A 20,767-nucleotide genomic window follows, 5' to 3' on the forward strand; every position below is an offset into this window, starting at 1 on the left:
GCTCCTGCAAACAGATTCCAAGTGCTTTCCAAGCTCAGCTACTTTCCCAATAACTTGTCTTACTGCTACCAAGCAAATCAGGAACCCTCAGTAACTAAAAATATACAGGATTGGGGTCACGATCTGTCAGAGACAGCAGCCAGCAGCTTCTTTTGCTCTGTCAACAGCACAAGAGGTATCACCTTTGTAAGACCTAGAACAATGGCTCTCAACCTTCCTAATGCCGAGACCCTTTAATACAGTTCCTCACGTTGTGGCGGCCTCCACCATAAAATTATCTCCTTGCGACTTCATAACTGTAATTTTTACAACTGCTATGAATTGTAATGTTTGAATCAATGCTATGAATCTGTGTTTTCCAGTGGTCTTAGGTGACCCCTGTGAAAGGTTCCCTCAACCCCCAAAGGGGTTGCCATGACCCACAGGTTGGTACCATTGACTCAGAGTCCTAAAGAGAAGAAGGGAAACAGGAGGAATGCTGTGTGATGAGAGGAGAGGAAAAGGAAAAGAGATGCTGTTGACAGTTACCTTCACTGTCAACTTGATGGGACTTGGGGGCACGGAACCTGTTACTAGAGAAGTGTAATGGAGGACTCACCCAGAATGTGGGGAGCACCATCACACAGGCTGGTCCCAGAGGCAGAGCCCCAGCATCCCTCTCTCTGCCTCCTGGGTGTGATGTGATGTGACCAGCCGCCTCCTGCTTCTGCCCCACCCAGAATGTGGGGAGCACCATCACACAGGCTGGTCCCAGAGGCAGAGCCCCAGCATCCCTCTCTCTGCCTCCTGGGTGTGATGCGATGTGACCAGCCGCCTCCTGCTTCTGCCTGCCTTTTTCCTCTGCCATGGTGCATGGTACCCTAAAACGGTGAGCCCTACCGAGCCCTTCCCTCCTCACACTCCTTCTGTCAGGTGCTTAGTCACAGCAGTGAGAAGAGCAGCTAACACAGGCACCTTGAGGTGGCTATCTAGGCAGGAGAGGGCTGGGATTATTTTGGGTCAAAGACTTCCATCCTTTGTTACCTTAATTTTGTATTGCCCTGTCCAATTGTTTTACTAAGAAATTAATGCAGTCATTTCAGCTGTGTCTCCACGGGCTTTGTTTTTGAGGCGACAAATATCTGAGCAAATGACAATTCATTTTTACCTTATGTTTGCAAATGTCTGGATTGACCTTGTCATGTGACAAAAATTGGCGCTTGATTTTTAAGCCAAAAGGCAGAGAAGCAATATCATGTAACAAAAATCTATACAGGTAGTCACAATGCCTGCAATTTATCTTGTGGTCTTGTTAGGCTAAAGATGAAGCAACAATTGCTTTTCTCAAATTCATTCAATCTTATGTATCAGAAACTTTGATTAAGGTGCCATATCTTTAAAATTTGTTTTTAATCATGTGTATGCGTATTGGGGGGTATGTACACACGTGTGCATGGATGCCCTCGGAGGCTGGAGGCTTCAGATTCCTCTGAAGATGGAGTTATACGCCATTGTTAGCTGCTTGACACAGGTGCTGGGAACTGAACTCTGGTCCTCTGCAAAAGTAGAGAGCACCCTTAACTGCTGAGCCATCTTTCTAGCTCCTAAGATGCTGTTATTGTTGTTTTATTTAGGAATGTGCCATTTTGAATTTTTCTTTAGTAAAACTTGAAAAATTCCCACCATACCTGGAAAGCCTTTCCACAGTTTTGCAAATACTTATCTATTAGAGAATCATTTTTAAATGTAATTTGAGTTGGAGCTGTAGCTCGGGAGGAATAGGGTGCTCACCTAGCACGCACAGGGCCCTGGGTACACCCCCAGGACCACACACCTATGCAAATTTGTCAATTCATGTTTAGTAGTCAGTAAAGATAAGTACGTGGGTTATTCATATACTCATGGGATAATAAATAGTTACTTTGTGAGGGCTACGTTAAAGTGCTTTCTAAGGAGAGCCCCACTGGCCAACAGTCAGGGGGGCATGTGCATGTAGAGACATTTTTGCCCCCTGGAATTAACGGAAAATCTGTGAGAGATTGGCAGTCCTAACTTTTTATGTGGTTGGTAGCACACGTCTCATGTACTCAGCCTAACCCAAAGCAAATGCATGTAAACAGAGATAGGCCTCCACTGTGCGGTCAGCTACAAACACATGCTACATGCTAAGTTCCTCCCCATGATTAAAAAAAGATGTTCATGTAAGGAAGCAAGACAACCGATCTGAAAGTAGGGAGGTGGGTGAGACCCCCGCCAGCGTCGCCACAGTCTAAGAGCTGTTTCCTCCCACTCGTGCGAGCCGCCAGGTGTGTCCAGGAGCAAGTCCAGCTGCTGCACACATTCCAGAATCTCAGGTAAATAAGTAGTGCAGGAAAAAAAAAAGCAACAGTTGCAATTATGACATACGGGGTTGACGGAAGCGAAACGGCCTTAGATAAAGATGGTCCTGTGGAGAAGAGGAGGAGTTTGTGTCTGGTGTTTTGGATGGCTGCATCGTGGTGAGGCTTGCACCTCTCCTGGTGGAGGCTTACCTCCTGTCTCCTTCCACTCTCTTCTTGCGAACTAGGGAGGAGAGAGAGGACAATTAGAAAAGAGCAGTCTTTAAAAATTGTTCCAGAGCCAGCCGGGCATGGTGGCGCACGCCTTTAATCCCAGCACTTGGGAGGCAGAGGCAGGCGGATCGCTGTGATTTCGAGGCCAGCCTGGTCTACAAAGTGAGTTCAGGATGGCCAAGGCTACACAGAGAAACCCTGTCTCGAAAAACCAAAAAAAAAAAAAAAAAAAAAAAAAAAAAATTGTTCCAGAGCCGTGGTTCTCAACCTTCCTAATGCTGTGGCCATTTAATGTGGTGACTGACACCCCCCCCCCCGCCCAACCATAAAATTCTGCCATTGCCACTTTATCATCACTGTAATTTTGCTATGAATTGCAGTGTGAATATCATCTGATGTGCAGGAGATCTGACATGTGTCCCCTGGGAGGTTGTGACCCTCAGGTTGAGAACCACTGTTCTTGAGGTCATCCTTCAAAACTCTGTGACACACACCTGAGAGGATCAAGCATCTTAAACGCCAATATTCAATGAACTGTAGCAATAAATGGAAATGGCAAGATAATTTAGGATGTGGAAGAACTTACGTTTAAATAAAGTTCTGTCTGCTAACTGGGAACTTGAATGTGAGAGCCTCTCCGTGTGTTTATGGAGGTAGTCAGTCCAGGAGAGAGCACAGAGTAGCTAAGTGCTAAATATTTTCATGAGTATTTATTTATATATAGGGCGTCTTGTTGGCATCTGTGTAGTTCAGTCCCAGGTGAATAAAGCCACGCCTATCACCTCTGATTATTGCTGGGAGAGCAGGCATCTATAAGCAGAAGCTCAGATTCTTTTTTTTTTTTTTTTTTTTTGATTTTTCGAGACAGGATTTCTCTCTGTGTAGCCTTGGCTGTCCTGGACTTGCTTTGTAGACCAGGCTGGCCTCGAACTCACAGAGATCCGCCTGCCTCTGCCTCCTGAGTGCTGGGATTAAAGGTGTGCACCACCACTGCCTGGCTGAAGCTCAGATTCAGATTCTGAAACTCATCCTGATTAAAAACTCCTCAGTCACGGTTGTGGTGGAGTACACCTGCAGTCATCGGTACCCTGAAGGCTGAGGCAGAAGATTCAAGAAGTACAGGCCAACCTGGGCTAAAGAGTTGAGTTCCAGGCCAGCTTGGGGTATACAGCATGATTCTGTCTCAAAACAAACAAACAAAAGGAGTGGGTTTTGGACAACAGGTTCCTTCAAACCAGTACTTGAGATCAAAGACACTGTCTCCCCTCCTCTGACGTGGTTTTACCACATAGCCCAGGTAGGTCTTCAACCAGAGTTTTCCTGCACTAGCCTCTGGAGTGCTAGAATTACAGGCGTGTTCCACACCTGACTTTATTTCTGGTTTCTACAACCCGTTTCTTCTCTTTTTACTTCCTGGACTGCAGGGTTTTTTGGTTGACAGCAGGGGGCTTCTGGAAGCTCCCTGGAGTTGGCCAAACTGGTATGCTGTCCATGGTCCTCTCTACCTTGTTACTTCCAGTGGCCCAAGCTATTGGAAGTGACAAAGATGTTGCCTGCGGTAGCTGTTCCTGGGCATGGAACTTAGTGTCAATGCTTCCAGAGCCTTGCTTTGCCTGTTTTCCTTCTGGGTTGCTCGGATACTGACCTAACATGCTTTATTTCCTAGATGTTTCTGGTTGATTCCATCTTTTCCCAAAGCCTCCTTCTGGGTCATAGGTCTCACTCACTCACTGTTCTCAGTTGGTAAGTTCAGCCTCTGTCTTGCCAGTGTCTCTCTTTCTGTTTTGTCCAAGGACTGGTACATTATTCTCAAAGCTCAAACAAGGACCCAAGCCTGCTGCTGGCTGACTGCCAAGTGGTTTGGCCTGTCCTATATGTCTCTTTGCTATGCTACTCCAGGTAGCTAAGATGTCTGCAGACCAAGCTTTTCCAAACCACTCCATCCTTCTACACTGTGACAGGCTTCCTTTACACTGTGACGTGCCCTATCTCATCCTAACAGAGGAAACAGTGTGGACCCTCCGCGAAGTCTAACAGCACGGGAAGGTAAAGGGAGGCCTCGCTGAGGAGTTCCGGAAGAGTTTAGCCTGTGTAGTGTAGGTGGTCAGGGCGCGTAATGGGTCAAGCAGAGACATAATCATGCCCCCATATTTAAGCCTGAGTATCGAAGAAGGCGGCATCAGACCTCACACATGAGGAACCTGGGATTGCTGTGTCCTGTGTCCAAACAGAAAGGGTACCATAGGCTGGGTGTGGTGGCACATGCCTTTAATCCCAACACTTGGGAGGCAGGGCCAGGTGGATTGCTGTGAGTTCGAGGCCAGCCTGGTCTACAAAGCGAGTCTAGGACAGCCAAGGCTACACAGAGAAACCTTGCCTTAAAAAAAGAAAAAAAGAGGAAAGGGTGCCATAGAAGAAGGAAAGGATAAGACAGGCAAAGACAAGGAAATCAAGTGCTAAGCTAGAGCTAAGAGGCCTGGTAGCACTCAGAGGAAGGATAGCAGGCTACCAAGAAGAGACTTGATACCCTATGAGCATATACAGGGGGAGGAGGTCCACCTCAGTCACAGGGGAAGGGAGTAAGGGAAAAATGGGAGGGAGGATACAAGGGATGGGATAACAATTGAGATGTAATATGAATAAATTAATAAAACATATAAAATAAAATAAAATAAAATAAAAGAACGCGGTGTTGAAGCTTAAATGCCTCGAAGACCAGCGGACTGCCATGACCACCTAATAGAGTGCCGACGGGCCCAGTGGCATGGTGTTGGCCATGCTGCCTCTGAAGTGGGAAGATGAATGCTCCCAGTGCCCTTCCGACTGTCACCAGCACAGACCACATCTGCCTTACCCAGGTCATTATTTTTTGTGATGGCAGCTGCCACTCTTGTCCGCGGCCCTTGCTTAGTAAACTGGTACCCAAACTTGAGGATCCTTGAGTTCTCTTCCAGCATCTGGGCGATCTCCATCTCCACGGCTGTTCCCAGCTGCTGCCTCTGGTTGTGGGTGCACGCACATGTACACGGGATAAGCAGGGAGGGAAAGGGAACAGTTACTTACGGGGAAAATGACATGGCTACCTGCCCTGAAAAGGTCAAGCTGACATGTTCCTTCCTATGCAGTCACTGAGTCTGGTTCTTTGTCTAGAAAGAAAACGGAGACAGCCCCAATCTTCTGGTACTCAAAAATGAAAAAAATGAAACCAACCAACCAAATAAACAAGCAAAAATTGGGCTGGGGAGACGGCTCAGCGATCACGTGCCTCTATGCAAGCATGTGGACCTGAACTTGGGTCCCCAGCACCCGTCTTATAAAGTCAGGCATGAAGACATGAACCTATAACTACACAGCTAGAAGTGCACAGCTAGGTAACTCCCCAGAGGTCACTGCTCAGCCAATTTAGCCAAACAGCGAGCTCCAGGTCCAGTGACAGATCCTGTTACAAAACCTAAAACTAAGGTAAAGACATGTGACATGTATTCACACTCACTTGCATATGAGCATATACATAAGTAAAACAAAACCAAGTAAGCAAGCAAGGCCGGGCGTGGTGGCGCGTGCCTTTAATCCCAGCACTCGGGAGGCAGAGACAGGCGGATCGCTGTGAGTTCGAGGCCAGCCTGGTCTACAAAGTGAATCCAGGACGGCCAAGGCTACACAGAGAAACCCTGTCTCAAAAACCAAAAAAAAAAAAAAAGTAAGCCAGCAAACAAGAGCAAAACGTAACAGCAAGCTGGGCGGGGTGGCACACGCCTTTAGTCCCAGCACTTGGGAGGCAGAGGCAGGCTGATCGCTGTGAGCTCAAGGCTAGCCTCGCGAGTCTGGGACAGCCAAGGCTACACAGAGAAGCCCTGTCTCAACTCCCACCCCCCATCAAAAAAAATATAACCAAACTTAACAGTAAACAAGAAATCCTTTCCAAAGAAAAGATGAGCTGGGTGTATGCCCATAATCACAGTGTTGAGAGACTGACACATGAAGATCTTCCCGCCCCCCCTTGGTGTTTCAAGACAGGGTTTCTCTGTGTAGCCTTGGCTGTCTTAGGCTCCCTTTGTAGACCAGGCTGGCCTCGAACTCACAGAGATCCACCTGCCTCTGCCTCTCAAGTGCTGGAATTAAAGGTGTGTGCCACCACGCCCGGCTGGCATGAAGATCTTTAGTTCAAAGCTAGCCTGTGCTAACCAACGGGACTGCCTAAAAAAATAAATACATGGAACAAACCCAACAAAAATAAAGAGAACATAGTTCCTGAGTGAGTGTAAGCAAAACTAATATTTGTGGTTCCACGTCATTTAGTGCTAATGGGATTAGAGCAGAGATGTTTCCTAAGTAAAGGTCTGACAGAAAAACCATCAATCCAGCTACTCAATTTTCTATCCTTGAATCCATAGCCAAGAATAAGTAAAGATCTAGGCTGAAGAGATGGCTCGGTGGCTAAGAGCACTTGCTGTTCTTCCAGAAGACCTGTATTTGATCCCCAACACCCACACTAGGCAGCTCCCAACCTCCTGTAACCCCAGGACTAGATGTCTCTGACCTCTGGTACACACACACACACACACACACACACACACACACACACACCACATGCATCATTAAAAATAATAAGGTAAAGATCATTGACCAATGGCTTCCAAACAAAGGCATGCTGCCTCAGTGTCTGGGCAGGGCCACCCCACTTTCTTCCTGGACACAGCCTCAGTAATAGGCAAAACCAAGGCTGGGCACCTCTGGTCTGAGATTCAGGCTATATGGTAAGAGAAAGAAGTCTGAACAAGGCAGTTGGTAATACCTCTGCTTCCTGGCTAGCTTAGGGCAAAGGCAGCCGGCTCTGTATGTGTCCGTTGGCCTGCTGTGAAATTTATGTAAGAACATGCTCTGATGGGGGTTGGAGAGATGGCTCAGTGGTTAAGAGCACTGTTTGCTCTTCCAGAGGACCCGGGTTTAATTCCTAGCACCCACATGGCAGCTCACAAGTGTTTGTAACTCCAAGATCTGACACCCTCACACTGATACATGCAGGCAAAGCATCAATGCACATTAAAAAAGTAAAAATTTTAAAAAAAGAAAAGAAAAAAGAACATGCTCAGGGGCTAGGGAGAATCCTTGTCAGTAAAGCACTTGTCACCACAGCATGAGGCCGTGAGTTCAATCCCCAGGACCCACATTTAAAAAGCTGGTGTGTTGGTGTGCGTTTGTAATCCCAGCACTGGGGAGGCTGAGATAAGAGGGTCCCTGGGGCTCACCGGCCAGCCAGTCTACCCTGTTTCAAAAAATGGGTGGTGGCATCTGACAAAATGTAGCTGAGGTTGTCCTATGACTTCTACATGCACATGTGCACACATACATGTGCAGGTACATACGCCTGAATACATGCACAGGTGCATAGACACACACACACACACACACACACACACACACACAGAGAGAGAGAGAGAGAGAGAGAGAGAGAGAGAGAGAGAGAGAGAGAGAGAGAGAGAGGCTATTAAGATTTATAGGAAAGCCAGAAGACTCCGTGAAGTAAGTCCGCACAAAGCTTTGAGCATTAGCCCACTGCCTGTGGGGTCTATGATGGAAGCAAGCTTTGTTCCCCCCCCCCCCCCCGCCCCCGCCATGTACCTGGTTGTCAATCTTGACCTCTGTCAAGGTGTCATTCTCCCGCAGTGCTTCCACCAGGGCCAGGATTCCCGTTCCAGTGATAAAATTGGATTCTATGTTTAGACTTTTCAAGGTCTTGTTGACTTTCAGCATATCTGCAAAGGCCTTAGCGTACAAAAACAGGCATTAGGGTTTCCAGAGATTGGTCTCATGAACATCTTTCTCCCAATTAAAAAAAAAAAAAAGTTCTCAGAGGCAGGCAGATCACTGTGAGTTCGAGGCTAGCCTGGTCTACAAGCGAGTCCAGGACAGCCTTGTCTCGAAAACCAAACCAAACCAAACCAAAAAGTTTTATAGCACTTTAAGAAAACATTTGTTAAGTCATACTTTCATCTCCAAATAAAACGAACATTTAGAATTGCAGTTAAAAATTAAAATAGTGCCAGGCAGTGGGGGCACATGCCCTTAGTCCTAGCACTCAGGAGGCAGGTGCAGGCAGCTCTTTGGCTAGGCCAGTCTGGTCAACAGAGCAAGTTCCAGAATAGCCAGGGCTATACAGAGAAATCCTGTTTTGAAACAAACAAACAAACAAACAACCTAAAACCCAAAACCAAAACCAAACAAAAAATTAAAATAGCTTAGTAGAAATTGAGAGAGATGGCTCAGCAGTTATGATGGCCAGCTGCTCTTCCAGAGGACCAGACTTTGATTCCTAGCGTCTGAGCGTATGTTTTCTCTTTATTTTATTTTACTTTTTTTGGTTTTTCAAGACAGGGTTTCTCTGTGTAGCCTTGGCTGTCCTGGACTCACTTTGTAGACCAGGCTGGCCTCGAACTCACAGAGATCCATCTGCCTCTGCCTCTGCCTCCTGAGTGCTGGGATTAAAGGTGTGTACCATCACACCCGGCCAACTTTCTCTTGTTTTTAATTTCAATTTTTTTTTTAATGTACAGATGTTTTGCCTTAAACACTAAGGTGTCTACACAGCCTCTGTGTGTGAGTATGTTTGAGTGTATGTATATGTGTGTGTATGTATGCTAAGATAGATTCAAGTAGCCCAGGCTAGCCTTGAACTTGCTGTGTAACTGAGGCTGGCCATGAAGTACTGATCTTGCTTCTGCCTCTCAAGATCTGAGACCACATATTCACTAAAAGAACCCATTTTAATAATAGTCTCAGTACAAACAGATTTCAGAACTATACATAGAATTGGGGCTGGGGGTATGGTTCGGTGGCTCAGAACACTTGCTGCTCAGTCACGAAAACAAGTGCCTAGATGCCAGCATCAAGAAGCTCACAAAACAAGCCAGGCTTGGTGGCACATGCCTTTAAGCCCAGCACTCAGGGAAGCAGAGGCAGGTGGATCTCTGTGAGTTTGAGGCCAGCCTGGTCTATAAAGTGAGTCCAGGACAGCCAAGGCTACACAGAGAAACCCTGTCTTGAAAAACCAAAATAAACAAACAAAAAAAGAGGCTCATAAACACCTATAAGTCCAGCTCCAAGTGATTTAATGGCCTCTTCTGGCCTCAATGGGCACCCTCACACTCATGTGTGCATATAGTCACCTAGACAAATACATGCATATGCATACACACACACACAGACACACAGACACACAGACACACACACACACACACACATAGAGACACAGAGAGAGAGAGAGAGAGAGAGAGAGAGAGAGAGAGAGAGAGAGGGAGGGAGGGAGAGAGAGAGAGAGAGAGAGAGAGAGAGAGAGAGGACATTCACGTAAATTTAAATATACATATAAAAATTTAAGTATATTTTGGCCCCACCCAGATGACCATGAATTGAGTCAGGATCTCTGAGGCTGTGGCCTGGCCCTCTGCTCCTCAAATGAATAAACAGTTGTGATTGGCAGGCACTTTAATTAAAGTCATAAAAACAGTAAGTAGAAGAATGCAAAACAAATTACTAATAGTGATTGCTTCTAGGGAGTGGGCTAAGGAAGCCCTAAATCATCATCATTCTTTCTGTGGCAGTTGAGACAGGAAGAAGGAAGAGAAGGAATTCCACAGGAGATCGGGCAGGTTTCCCATCCTCTGCATGGCTGAGGTCTGGGCCTGGAGACTTTGCTGGGGGGTGTCCTGTGTATTGTAGGCTGGTTAGCAGCCTTCCTGGGCTTCAGAGACCTTAAAGATGCCAGTAGCATTTGTCCTTACCATAACCCCAAACATCTCCAGCCACTGCCAGTGTGCCCTGGGAGCAAAAGAGCTCTTATCCTGAGACTCAGTGGGACAGAACAGGAAACCTGGGCATTGAGAGCTGTTAGAACTAACAGCTTGGACATGGGCTCGTGGCAGGCATACTATGTAACTCAAGACACATTTATTTGATACTTGGTCTTTGTTTGTTTATTTGTTTTTGTTTTTTGAGGCAGGGTTTCTCTGTGTATCCTTAGCTGTCCTGGAACTCCCTCTGTAGACCAGGCTGGCCTTGAATTCACAGAGATCTGCCTGCCTCTGCCTCTCGAGTGAGGGGATTAGAGGTGTGCGCCACCTTGATCTTAAAATTAAGTGTACACATTTTAATCAGAGCATGAGGCAGAAATGTGACAAGCCTTTTGTTATGGGACACGTCACCCAGCTTTGGCCTTAACTTTCAATTCCAGAATAATGAAATGTCAGAGCAATTAGTTCTTTACAAAAACTTGCAGGACCTCCTGGGAGGCAGCCAAGATCATGTTGCTTTATCTCAAACTTGAGAAAACACTTTTTCTCAAACTGAGCAAAATTGAGCACATGCAGCCAAACATAACTTGGAGTTATTACAACCAAGTTCACTTCAGTTCAGCAAATATCTGAGCATCTATTCCATGTGTTGGGATAGTAATGTCAGAAGAACACAGACGTGGTTTCTTAAATGTTATCTAAATAATTAAAGTAGAAATACATGTCTCAAGAAAAGATTTGCTTTCTGCACTTTATGGGATTATACAAAACTATAATTTCCTAGGGCTAGAGAGATGGCTCAGCAGTCCAGAGCACATGCCGTTCTTGGAGAAGACCCAAGTTCGGTTCCCAACACCCACATCAGGCAGTTCACAACTGCCTGTAACTCTAGTTCCAGGACTCTAGATACCCTCTTCTGGACTTCAAGGACACCTGAACTCTCATGTGCGTACACACACACACTTTAGTTAAAAGTTAAAATAATTCTTCTAAACCTAACAAACAGAACCCAAAATACATAGCTTCCCTGATGACCAAATGGTAGTCACAAGAAATGTAGCTATAGCCAGGTATGGTGGCGCACGCCTGTCATCCCAGCACTCGGGAGGCAGAGGCAGGCGGATCACTGTGGGTTCGAGGCCAGCCTGGTCTACAGAGCAAGTCCAGGACAGCCAAGGCTACACAGAGAAACCCTATCTCAAAAACAAAACAAAACAAAACAAAACAAAAAAGAAATGTAGCTACTAAGTCTTCGAAAATTAGCTAGTTTGAATTAATTGGTGTGCCAGAAATATAAAGCACACCATAGATTTCAAAGATGAAATATGAATGAAAGAATGTGGAATGCCTTAGTATAGTTTAAAACTGTATCTACACACGCAGACATACACCGCTTTTACTTTTTAACCTTTATTTTTATTTTATGCATATGGGTGCTTTGCCTCAAAGTATGTCTGTGCACCATGTGCATGAGGTAGCCAAGGATGCCAGAAGGGAACATCAGATCCCCTCGAGCTGGAGTTACAAGCACCTGTGCGTTGTCTGAAGTGGGTGCTTTGAACCAACTCAGGTCCTCTGGAAAAGCCGCAAGCACTCTTAACCGCTGAGCCATCTCTCTGGGTCTAAATTGGGAACAGCATGCCAGGACAACTTTGTTTTTCTAGTTGGATTTGAGAGCTGAGTGACTGAACTTGTAGACCCTCAGGTTGATTCCCAGAGACCCTGCCAACAACGTATTTTAGTCAGTGGACCACAGCAGGGCTGTGTGTGTAAGCAGAGCATAGCGGAGCCAGAAAGACCTGGCAGTGACTCTCTGTCATTACTTGTTACACCAGGGATAATCTAACCTCTCTTTTGTTGTAGTAGGAACCAATGGCAGCCCACACGTAGAGCACTACGGTGATGACTGGGTGGGGCAATGCATTCGAAGCTTTGCGAGTATCAGTGCTGTAGTCCCTGATGCCTCAAATACTTAAAGCAGACAGGAGGAGTGTCAGTGGTGGTAACAGGATTGACAGTATTTACTCGAGCTAAGTAGCTTTCTTGTTTGGCTGAATTACCCCAAACGCATAAAAGGACTAGGGTTTCGGTTATTATTTTTCTTTCCATATTCTAATTATCCGGATGTCAAACAAAATGCTTCAGCAATTTTGGTTGTTTACAGTATGCCTGGCATATTAATACTCATAAAGATCAAGATAAAACATTCTCTGACATTTTTTTCCTATGTGCCAAGTTCAAGTAGGCTATTGGGGTCATGACGTCCAATGACTGTTGCTGAGAGTGAAAGTTTCAGAGTGGTTTTTCTCCACAGAGCAAATTCTAAATATTTATTTAGTTAATGCCAAGATGTTTGTCTTGTTTCCTTTTTGGAAAGTGCAGTGCTGATAAGAATCCAGTTAAGTCAATGTAGTGTAGGCTCTGAGCCTGTGCTTTGGGATTGCAAGTTTGTTAGATTAAGTTGGCCAGATCTAAGACTTTTAATTGATTAAATAAGTTAGCCAGGAATGGTGATTTCATGCCTGAAATCTCAGCATTAGGCACACTGAGACAGGAGGATTACTGGGAGTTTAAGGCCAGGCCAAGATACATAGTGACTTCAAAACTCAGGCCACACTGCAAGACCCTATCTCAAAACAAGTAAGAGCTAAGTTAAGCTAATTTTAAACAATAAGCAAAATCTAAAAATAGTCTCCAGTGAACAAAATGACTTCATATCGTGTGTGTTTCAAGTCTCACTTACAAGGGCCACAGGGTCATTGCTCCGGGTCGCAGCCAGGCTGAACTTCGTCACATGAGTGTTCGTCTCCAGAGCCTTTGCAAACTCCCTCAGGGTTGGAATTGGAATGTTCTAAAGCGTAGAAGACAGAACTAGTTATACGGTTATAAACCATTCGCAGAGCACTCAGCTTCAACTTGAGAATATTGTTTTTGTTTTTGATTGGACCCAGGGTCTCACTCACATGTGCTAAGCATGTGCTCTGCTGCTGAGCCCCACTGTCAGCAAGTCCCCTGCAACTTTGAAGTATCACCTACATTTAGATGATTACATAGCCTTTTTCTTTCTCCCTCCCCACTCCTGCTCTTAAATATTTATTTTTACTTTTACATATATATTTATATTATTATACATACATAAAATACCTACAGCTAGAAGGACCATGAAACAATTAGGAATCATATAAATGTTATATTCATATTGTTTTGTCTATTTGTATTTGGCAACAATGGAGAAAACATCTTTCCTATCTTGGTGAGTCTACAATTCTGAATGTAAATCAATATCCATCATATCTCATCTCTATCTCTAGAAACTTCTATCTAGACCTAAAAACAACTTAAGCCCTAAAAAACTAAGCTTAAAACTAAACTATCTGGTCTTCAGCCCTATCAGAGACTTGAGAAGGAATAAAATTAATTATCTGAGGAAACAGGAAGTGCAAGTTAGATTTTTACCCATGTGCGATAACTAAGCTATTCTGACTGAATAGCGCCTCCTAGTGTTTAGTAAGGGAATGTAACTCAAAAGATTTTTCTTTTCTCATTGTCTATATTTTAGGACAGGTTAACAGCCATGGTCTCTCACATACATACCCTTAGACATATGCTTTTCTCCTTAGCCTGACAATTCCTGTTGCCTTTTTTATCTACTTATCTACTCACCTTTGAAGATATGACTGAAATATTTCCTCTTGTTTATGAGTTCTCCTAGGCAGCTTCAAAATTTTCCTTTCCTACAATTCTGTAGCATTTTGGGGCTTACCACACCATGCTGCCAACAGTTGGTTAGTGTTTTTCTCCTACTATTGCTTTTCTAAGTAAAGACTGGATGGATCTTACCTGGGTCTCTTGGAACCCAGGCTGGATCCAATTTCACTATGTGGCCAAAGCTCCCTTGAACTCCTGGTGAGTGGCCTCTGCTTCTGCTTCTACAAGGTGGATTCCTACAGAGTGAGGTCTCAGGCCCACAGGCACATGGGCGTGCCCTGTTGGGAGTGGATCCTTCAGATACATAGTGTGAGCTACCGCGTTTGTTTGTATTCCTTTCTTCTTCTTCTTCTTCTTTTAGATTAATTGTGTTTTATGATTGTTTTTCATGCATGTGTGCATGTGTGCCTGCACTCTTTCTTATAAGTCACGTAGCACTGCAGTGGGCACCGTGGAAGTAAGTGGTAAGCAAGGGGCAGCAGTAGACAGGAGACTGGCTGAGTGATGGCAACAACGCAGTCTCTCAAAGCCTCGCTGAGGATGGCATGAGAGAATGAATTTTAAGTAGTCAGTGATGTAACGCAGAGCGCACACTCAGTGAGAACAGTATTACTGCGGCTGGAGAGATGGTTCAGCACTGGAGAACACTTTGATGTTCTTGCAGAGGACCTGAGTTCAGTTCCCAGCATCCATGTTGGGTGGCTCACAACTGCCCATGCGTCCACCTCCAGGGGATCCAATGGCCTCTCCTGGCCTCTGCAGGCAACTTCACTCGTGTGCACATACCCACGCGAGACAACTATACACAGAGTTAAAAACACGAGGAATCAGGTGGGGCAAGGAGGAACACAGGGAGAGAGTATGGAGACAGACAGCTGGAATTGGGAGCATTTGGGGGGCAATGTGGAAACCTAGTACAGTGGAAACTTTCTGGGACTTATGAGGGTGACCCTAGCAAGGACTCCTAGTAATGGCGGATTGGGAGCCTGAACTGGCCCTCTTCTGTAATCAGTCAAGGCTTCTAGTGGTGGCACTGGGACACCAACCCAGCCACAGACCCTCTGGCCCTCCCTCTGTCCTGCCTGCAAGATGTACTAGGACAATGGTGGCTCAGAGCTTGTGGGAGTGGTCAGCGCATGACTGGTCTAGCTTGAGGCCCACACCAGGAAAGGGAGCTCAGACCCTTCTTAGATGACCAGGAACCGGAAGCTGGATAGCCCAGAGTCCTAGGATAGAACTAAACATGACTGGCAAAAAAAAAAAAAAAAAAAAAAAAAAAAAAATATATATATATATATATATATATATATAATATATATATATTTTTTTTTTTTTTTTTTAATGAAACAATTCCATAATGATATTCTGCTTTACACATAACATAGCTCAGTGTCTATCCCAGTCGCTCTCAGAGAGGCGTCTCAGGCAGCAGATGGGAGCAGATGTAAGAGCCACAGTCAAACAGTAGGCAGAACTTGGAGGAGGCCCACAGAAGAGGAGGAGGAAAGATCGCAGGAGCCAGAGCGGTCAAGGACACCAGGAGAAAACGGCCCACAGCATCAACTAAGCAGGGTTCATTGGGGAGCACAGAGACTAATGTGACAACCACGGAGTCTGCATGAGTCTGGGCTAGATCCTCTGTATAAATGCTGTGGTTGTTTAGCTTGAGACTTTTGTGGGCTTCCTCACGGTGAGAGTTGGGGTGTCTCTGACTCTTTTTGCCTGCTAATGGGACCCTTTTCCTTTTACTGGGTTGCCTTGTCCAACCTTGATATGAAGATTTGTGTCTAGACTTTTGTTTTGTTTTTTGAGACAGGATTTCTCTGTGTAGCCCTGGCTGTCCTGGACTCCCTTTGTAGACCAGGCTGGCCTCGAACTCACAGCGATCCGCCTGCCTCTGCCTCCCGAGTGCTGGGATTAAAGGCGTGCGCCACCATGCAAGATGAAATAAGATGCAGCTTGTTAGGCCATGTTTGGTTGACATCCCTGGTGAGTCTGCTCTTTTCTGAAGGAAAAAGGAAGAGCAGTGGATCTCAGGGACAGGGGAGGGGGAAACTTGGAGGAGTGGAGGAAGGGAAGACTGTAGTCAGGATGTATTGTTTGAGATAAGAATAAATAAAAAGAAGGAAGGAAGAAGAAAAAAGAAAAAAATCTTTAGAAAAATATTAAATGCAAGCTCTGGAAGAATGAATAAAACAAGCCTGATTGATTACGCATGTCTGTAATACCTAAGCTTTAGGGAGGTGGAGGCCGGAGGATGGAGCAGTGGAAATCACCCTTGTGTACATAGGGAATTTCAACAGTTTAAAGCCAGTCTTGGCAACACAGTGAAACCGTGTCTCAAACTAATGAACCAACTAATCAACCAAACAACCAGCTGAAGAGGATGCATCAAGCGGGCCACAGGCCAGTCACATTTGCTCATGTTCCGTCTCTCCCCTTCTCTATCTTCCTCCACTAGCGCAATGGCAGGACACAGTCCACAGATGAAGATGTGCGTGGGGACTTCTGAGACCTTGTGACCTCCTCACAAGAGGCTTTTAACCTCTGTTCACCCACAGCACAGGCTGTTCTCGGAATGAATGTGCTTTTGTGCCCAGGCAGGAGTTCACTTTAGGTTACTCATTACACCTGGCTATTGTTATTTATTCATATGCTTCTATGACGGAAAAAAAAAATGTGTGTTTGTCACACGTGGCTTGTCCTTGTGATTGTTCACTTTACTCAGGTGACTCTTGTTAACCCTCAGAGCATAAATGATCTGATGCTCTGAATAACATTAGCTATTTGCATAAGACTTTAGTCCACCTCATTTTTAGGCCCCATTCTCCCAGGCTCACGCTACCAACTAGAGTGGCAACGGCATGACTTATGCCGGAAATGAACAAGGTGGAAATGACCATGACAGTCTGTGACTTCAGACACTGGGTTGTGGAAAATACTGTCATGCTCTTCTCACTATTTAAAAAATTGTGAGTGTGTGTGTGTGTGTGTGTGTGTGTGTGTGTGTGTGTGTGCAGGCATGCATATAGGCCTGTACCTCTAAGTATGGGTACCCACAGAGGCCAGAAGTATTGGACCCCTGATCTGGAGTTACAGGTGCTTGTGAGGCACTTGCCATGGGTGCAGGTTGCCATGGATGCTGAGGTTGGGTACTCTGAATGGCTTCTAACCACTGAGCTTTCTTCCCACCCTGGCTTCGTGCTCTCTTTCATTCTGAGGTCACTTTCCTTGGGGATGCCAGGTGTAGTTGTGTGAGGACACTCATGTGACCGTAAAGAGAGGCCCACATGGCGGGAACGTGTGGTCTCTTGCCCACCGCTGCAGGGGTGTGCCGTCCTGGAAGTGGAGCCTTGGATAGCATAGCCTTGACAGGCGCCTTCACTGCAGTCTCACCTGAGAGCTTGTGCCAACTACCCTTCTAAGTTACTCTGACATTCCTGATACTCGAAACTGTGTGAGGGGGCTGGGAATACAGCTGAGTGGTAGAGTGCTGCAGCACATAAGAGGCTTTGGATTTGACTCCTAGAACTGAAAAAAAAAAAAAAAAAAAAAAAAAAGGAAGGAAGGAAAGAAAGAAAGAAAGAAACATAGAAAGAAAGAAAAGAAACAAGTGTTGGTGTTATTCAGCAGCAGGTACAATGTGCTTTGTTTGGTCTGAGTATTATTATTATTATTATTATTTTCAAAAAGTTCTAGAAGTTACTATTTTTGTGGACCCCTTTCTTTTGACTAGATTGTTCTGTCTAAAGTCAGTGGCTTGAAAGGACTGCAAGCCAGTGTAAAGGTAGGCAGGCAGGCAGGCAGGCAGGCGGTGGCCTCCGGCCAGCTCTGTGGTGCCAGGCTGAGCCAAGAGCTACCTTGATGTTGTTGAGGTTGACCTCTTGCAGGCTGGGGTCATTGGCCTTCATCTGCTGCAGACTCGCTTCCACGTTTGTGGGGTTCGGTGGCTCCTCAAATACTGGCTTGGCCTTTTCACCTTTGACGACATCTAAAACACAAGTTTTAATTTAGAAAAGAAAGCGCAAGGCATCCTTTACCAAACCAGAGATGACCTCCCCAGACAGCACCGTTCTTTCCTGTGGAGTCTAACACTGTAGCAATGACACTAAGTGCACTGTCACTGGGCAGGCACTGCTCTTGAGTTAGTTTGGGAGGCAGATGCTTTTCAGCTACCACGAGGCATCTCAGTAGCTGACACTACATGAAGTCCCAGTACAGAAGGCTCTAGAGCAAACTCCAACCCCCAAGACATCCACTGGCAGTCCCTGCTGTACCATATGGATTTTCCCCGCACTAGCTTCACCAGACCACAGGCTCTGCAATGCAAAACTGGGCGCCATGATGAGTCTCTTTGCATCCCAAATCCTTTGAAAACTTTTGTGTGACGCTAAAATCTTGAACCCAGGACCTGCTCAGAGCTTTTGTTCTCCTGCTGAGAAGTGGTAAGAAGTGCACTGAGAACTACACTTCTGTCTCCAGGTCCCAACCCATTAGTTCTCCATCACCGTCCTCCTCTAATTTCCATTTTGCACCTTTTGCAATGGGAAAGGTATGGAAAAGACCAAGGAATGGAAGAGGAGAATGAAGGCCATCTTAAAAGCAGTTATTGGGGGCTGGAGACATGGCTCAGCGGGTAAGAGCACTTGCTACTCTCGCAGAGGACTGGAGTTTAGCTCCAAGCACCCTCATGGTGCCTTATAAACACTACTAAGTCCAGACCCAGGGATCTGAAACCCTCTTCTGGCTTCTTTGGGCATTGGATATGCATGTGGCACACATATATACATGTAAAACAAGCCCACTTATATTCATACGAATAAATAAAATGAGAAATTACTTGAGCTAGATATAGCAGGACGTGCCTGAAATACCAGAATCTAGAAGATTGAGTTAGGAGTTTGAGGCCAGCCTGGGCCACACAGTGAATTTCAGGCCTGTCTCAAAACAAACAAAAACCAAACAACAACAATAAAACAGGCCATGCTGATCTATCAGAAAGTATTTGGAGTGCATGTAACATGCAAAGGATTAAATATTCTAATGCGCAGAGAGCTATTACATACCAGCAACACACCTATAATCCCGGCACTCAGGAAGCTGAGAGAGGGGCTGGAGAGATGGCTCAGTAGTTAAGAGCACTGTCTACTCTTCCAAAGGACCAGGGTTCAACTCCCAGCACCAAACATGGCAGCTTATACCTGTCTGGAACTCCCGTTCCAGGTGGTCTGACACCCTCACACCAATGCACATAATATACAAGCAAATAAATTCTTTAAATTTTAAAAAGCTGAGAGAGGAGGACTCTGGGAGAGAGGAGTTTGGGGCCATCCTAAGTAGCAAGACCTCGTCTCAATAACTAACCAAGTAAACAAGCTACTGAGACTGAATGGCATCTCTGACATCTCCGACAGAGGGAATCCTAGGCGATTGTTCCAGAAGCCAAGATCTGCCTTTACTCGGCTCTCACAGAGAGAAGACTAACTGGTCACTCTGGTTAAGTTCCTTTGGAAAAGATCTTTCTACATATGCCCAGGACATTCCTGACACCCAGTAAGTATTTAATAATGATTTAACTAATGAAGAAGACAGCAGACAAGCTTCCCTCAGTGATTAAAATATCCTTAGGAACATAAAACTTTATTTGCATTCTAAGCCAACTCTGCAAACTTTTTATCAGGATTTTTTTTCCCTACTGGATAACCTAGCATGAAGGTGTGTTCTGTGGTTCTAGCCACACTGGCAGGCAGAGTGCTCGCCATCAGCTTCTCCACTGGGTCTAATTGCTTGGTGCCCAGTGATTCTTGCTAGAAGAAACGGGTCTTTCTCCAGTAGGCACCAGGCCAAGGCTCCGAAGCTTCCCGAGTCCCCAGACTCCTCAACAACTTACTCCTTACAGGCCCCTTGCGACCTTTGCCATTGGTGGTTTCTTCATCAAACTTTGGATTGTTGAGCAAATTGTGGACTCCAAGGACAGCTGAAAACACAGGCGACAATAACAAGCATTAAGTTTTGAAACATATTCGAGGATGGCCACATTGTTAATTTGCACCTAGAAGAACAATTCTCTTTTTTGTCTTTTTGAGACAGGGTTTCTCTGTGTAGCCTTGGCTGTCCTGTGCTGGGATTAAAGATGTGTGCCACCACTCCCAGCCAAACAATTCTTTATATAGCACAAAGTCTCCAGGTCCCCTTCCCTGGCACAGTGTGTCGTCTGTGCACAGTGTTTGATAACCTTGAATCCTTCCAGAGACTTCCAGTAGCTCTGTGTGGTTAGATGTGCAGGGTCATTTAGGGGCTGAGGAACAACTGTGCAGCCATTCTGGCTGGTCACCAAAACACAACTGCCAATTTGACACAACCTCGGGTCACCTGGAAAGAGTCTTAATGAGGAATTCTCTAGATTATGCTGGTGTGAGGTCATGCCTTTGGGAGGGTTATTATCGAGGCCAGAAGATCCAGCCCATTGTGAGCAGCACTACTTCCTGGGCTGGGCCCTAAACTATGCCCAGGAGTGCCAGAGTGAAGACAGCCAGCTGGACAGAAGCAGCAGCGTCTATGTGTTTATTTCTCCCCGCTTTGAGCTGTGGATGTGATGTGACTAGGGGCGTAAGTTCCTGTTTTGACTCCTGCCCTCGATGCTGGACAGTGAGCTGGCAGTGTAAGCCAAATAAACCCCTTCCTGCCCTGGGCTGCCTTTGATCATAGCAAGAGAGATGAGTCTAGAACACTGCCCTA

The 20,767-nt window shown here is 45.7% G+C and overlaps 1 protein-coding gene across 1 annotated transcript in view; it reads right to left on the reverse strand.

The window, feature by feature from the left end:
• Positions 1–2,232: 2,232 nt before the first annotated feature.
• The window catches only part of Tmod2 (tropomodulin 2), a 44,360-nt gene continuing 25,825 nt past the window's right edge, over positions 2,233–20,767 (reverse strand). The window contains exons 5-10 of the mRNA XM_051140517.1: positions 19,920–20,006; positions 17,890–18,020; positions 13,065–13,172; positions 8,154–8,297; positions 5,386–5,530; positions 2,233–2,541 (exon numbers count right to left, since the gene is read on the reverse strand). Coding sequence (XP_050996474.1) covers positions 2,507–2,541; positions 5,386–5,530; positions 8,154–8,297; positions 13,065–13,172; positions 17,890–18,020; positions 19,920–20,006 — 650 coding nt within the window. The 3' untranslated portion in view covers positions 2,233–2,506. The remainder of the gene's footprint in view (positions 2,542–5,385; positions 5,531–8,153; positions 8,298–13,064; positions 13,173–17,889; positions 18,021–19,919; positions 20,007–20,767) is intronic.

The sequence above is a fragment of the Acomys russatus genome, chromosome 32 (genome assembly GCF_903995435.1).
Source record: "Acomys russatus chromosome 32, mAcoRus1.1, whole genome shotgun sequence".
NCBI classification, from domain to species: domain Eukaryota; kingdom Metazoa; phylum Chordata; class Mammalia; order Rodentia; family Muridae; genus Acomys; species Acomys russatus.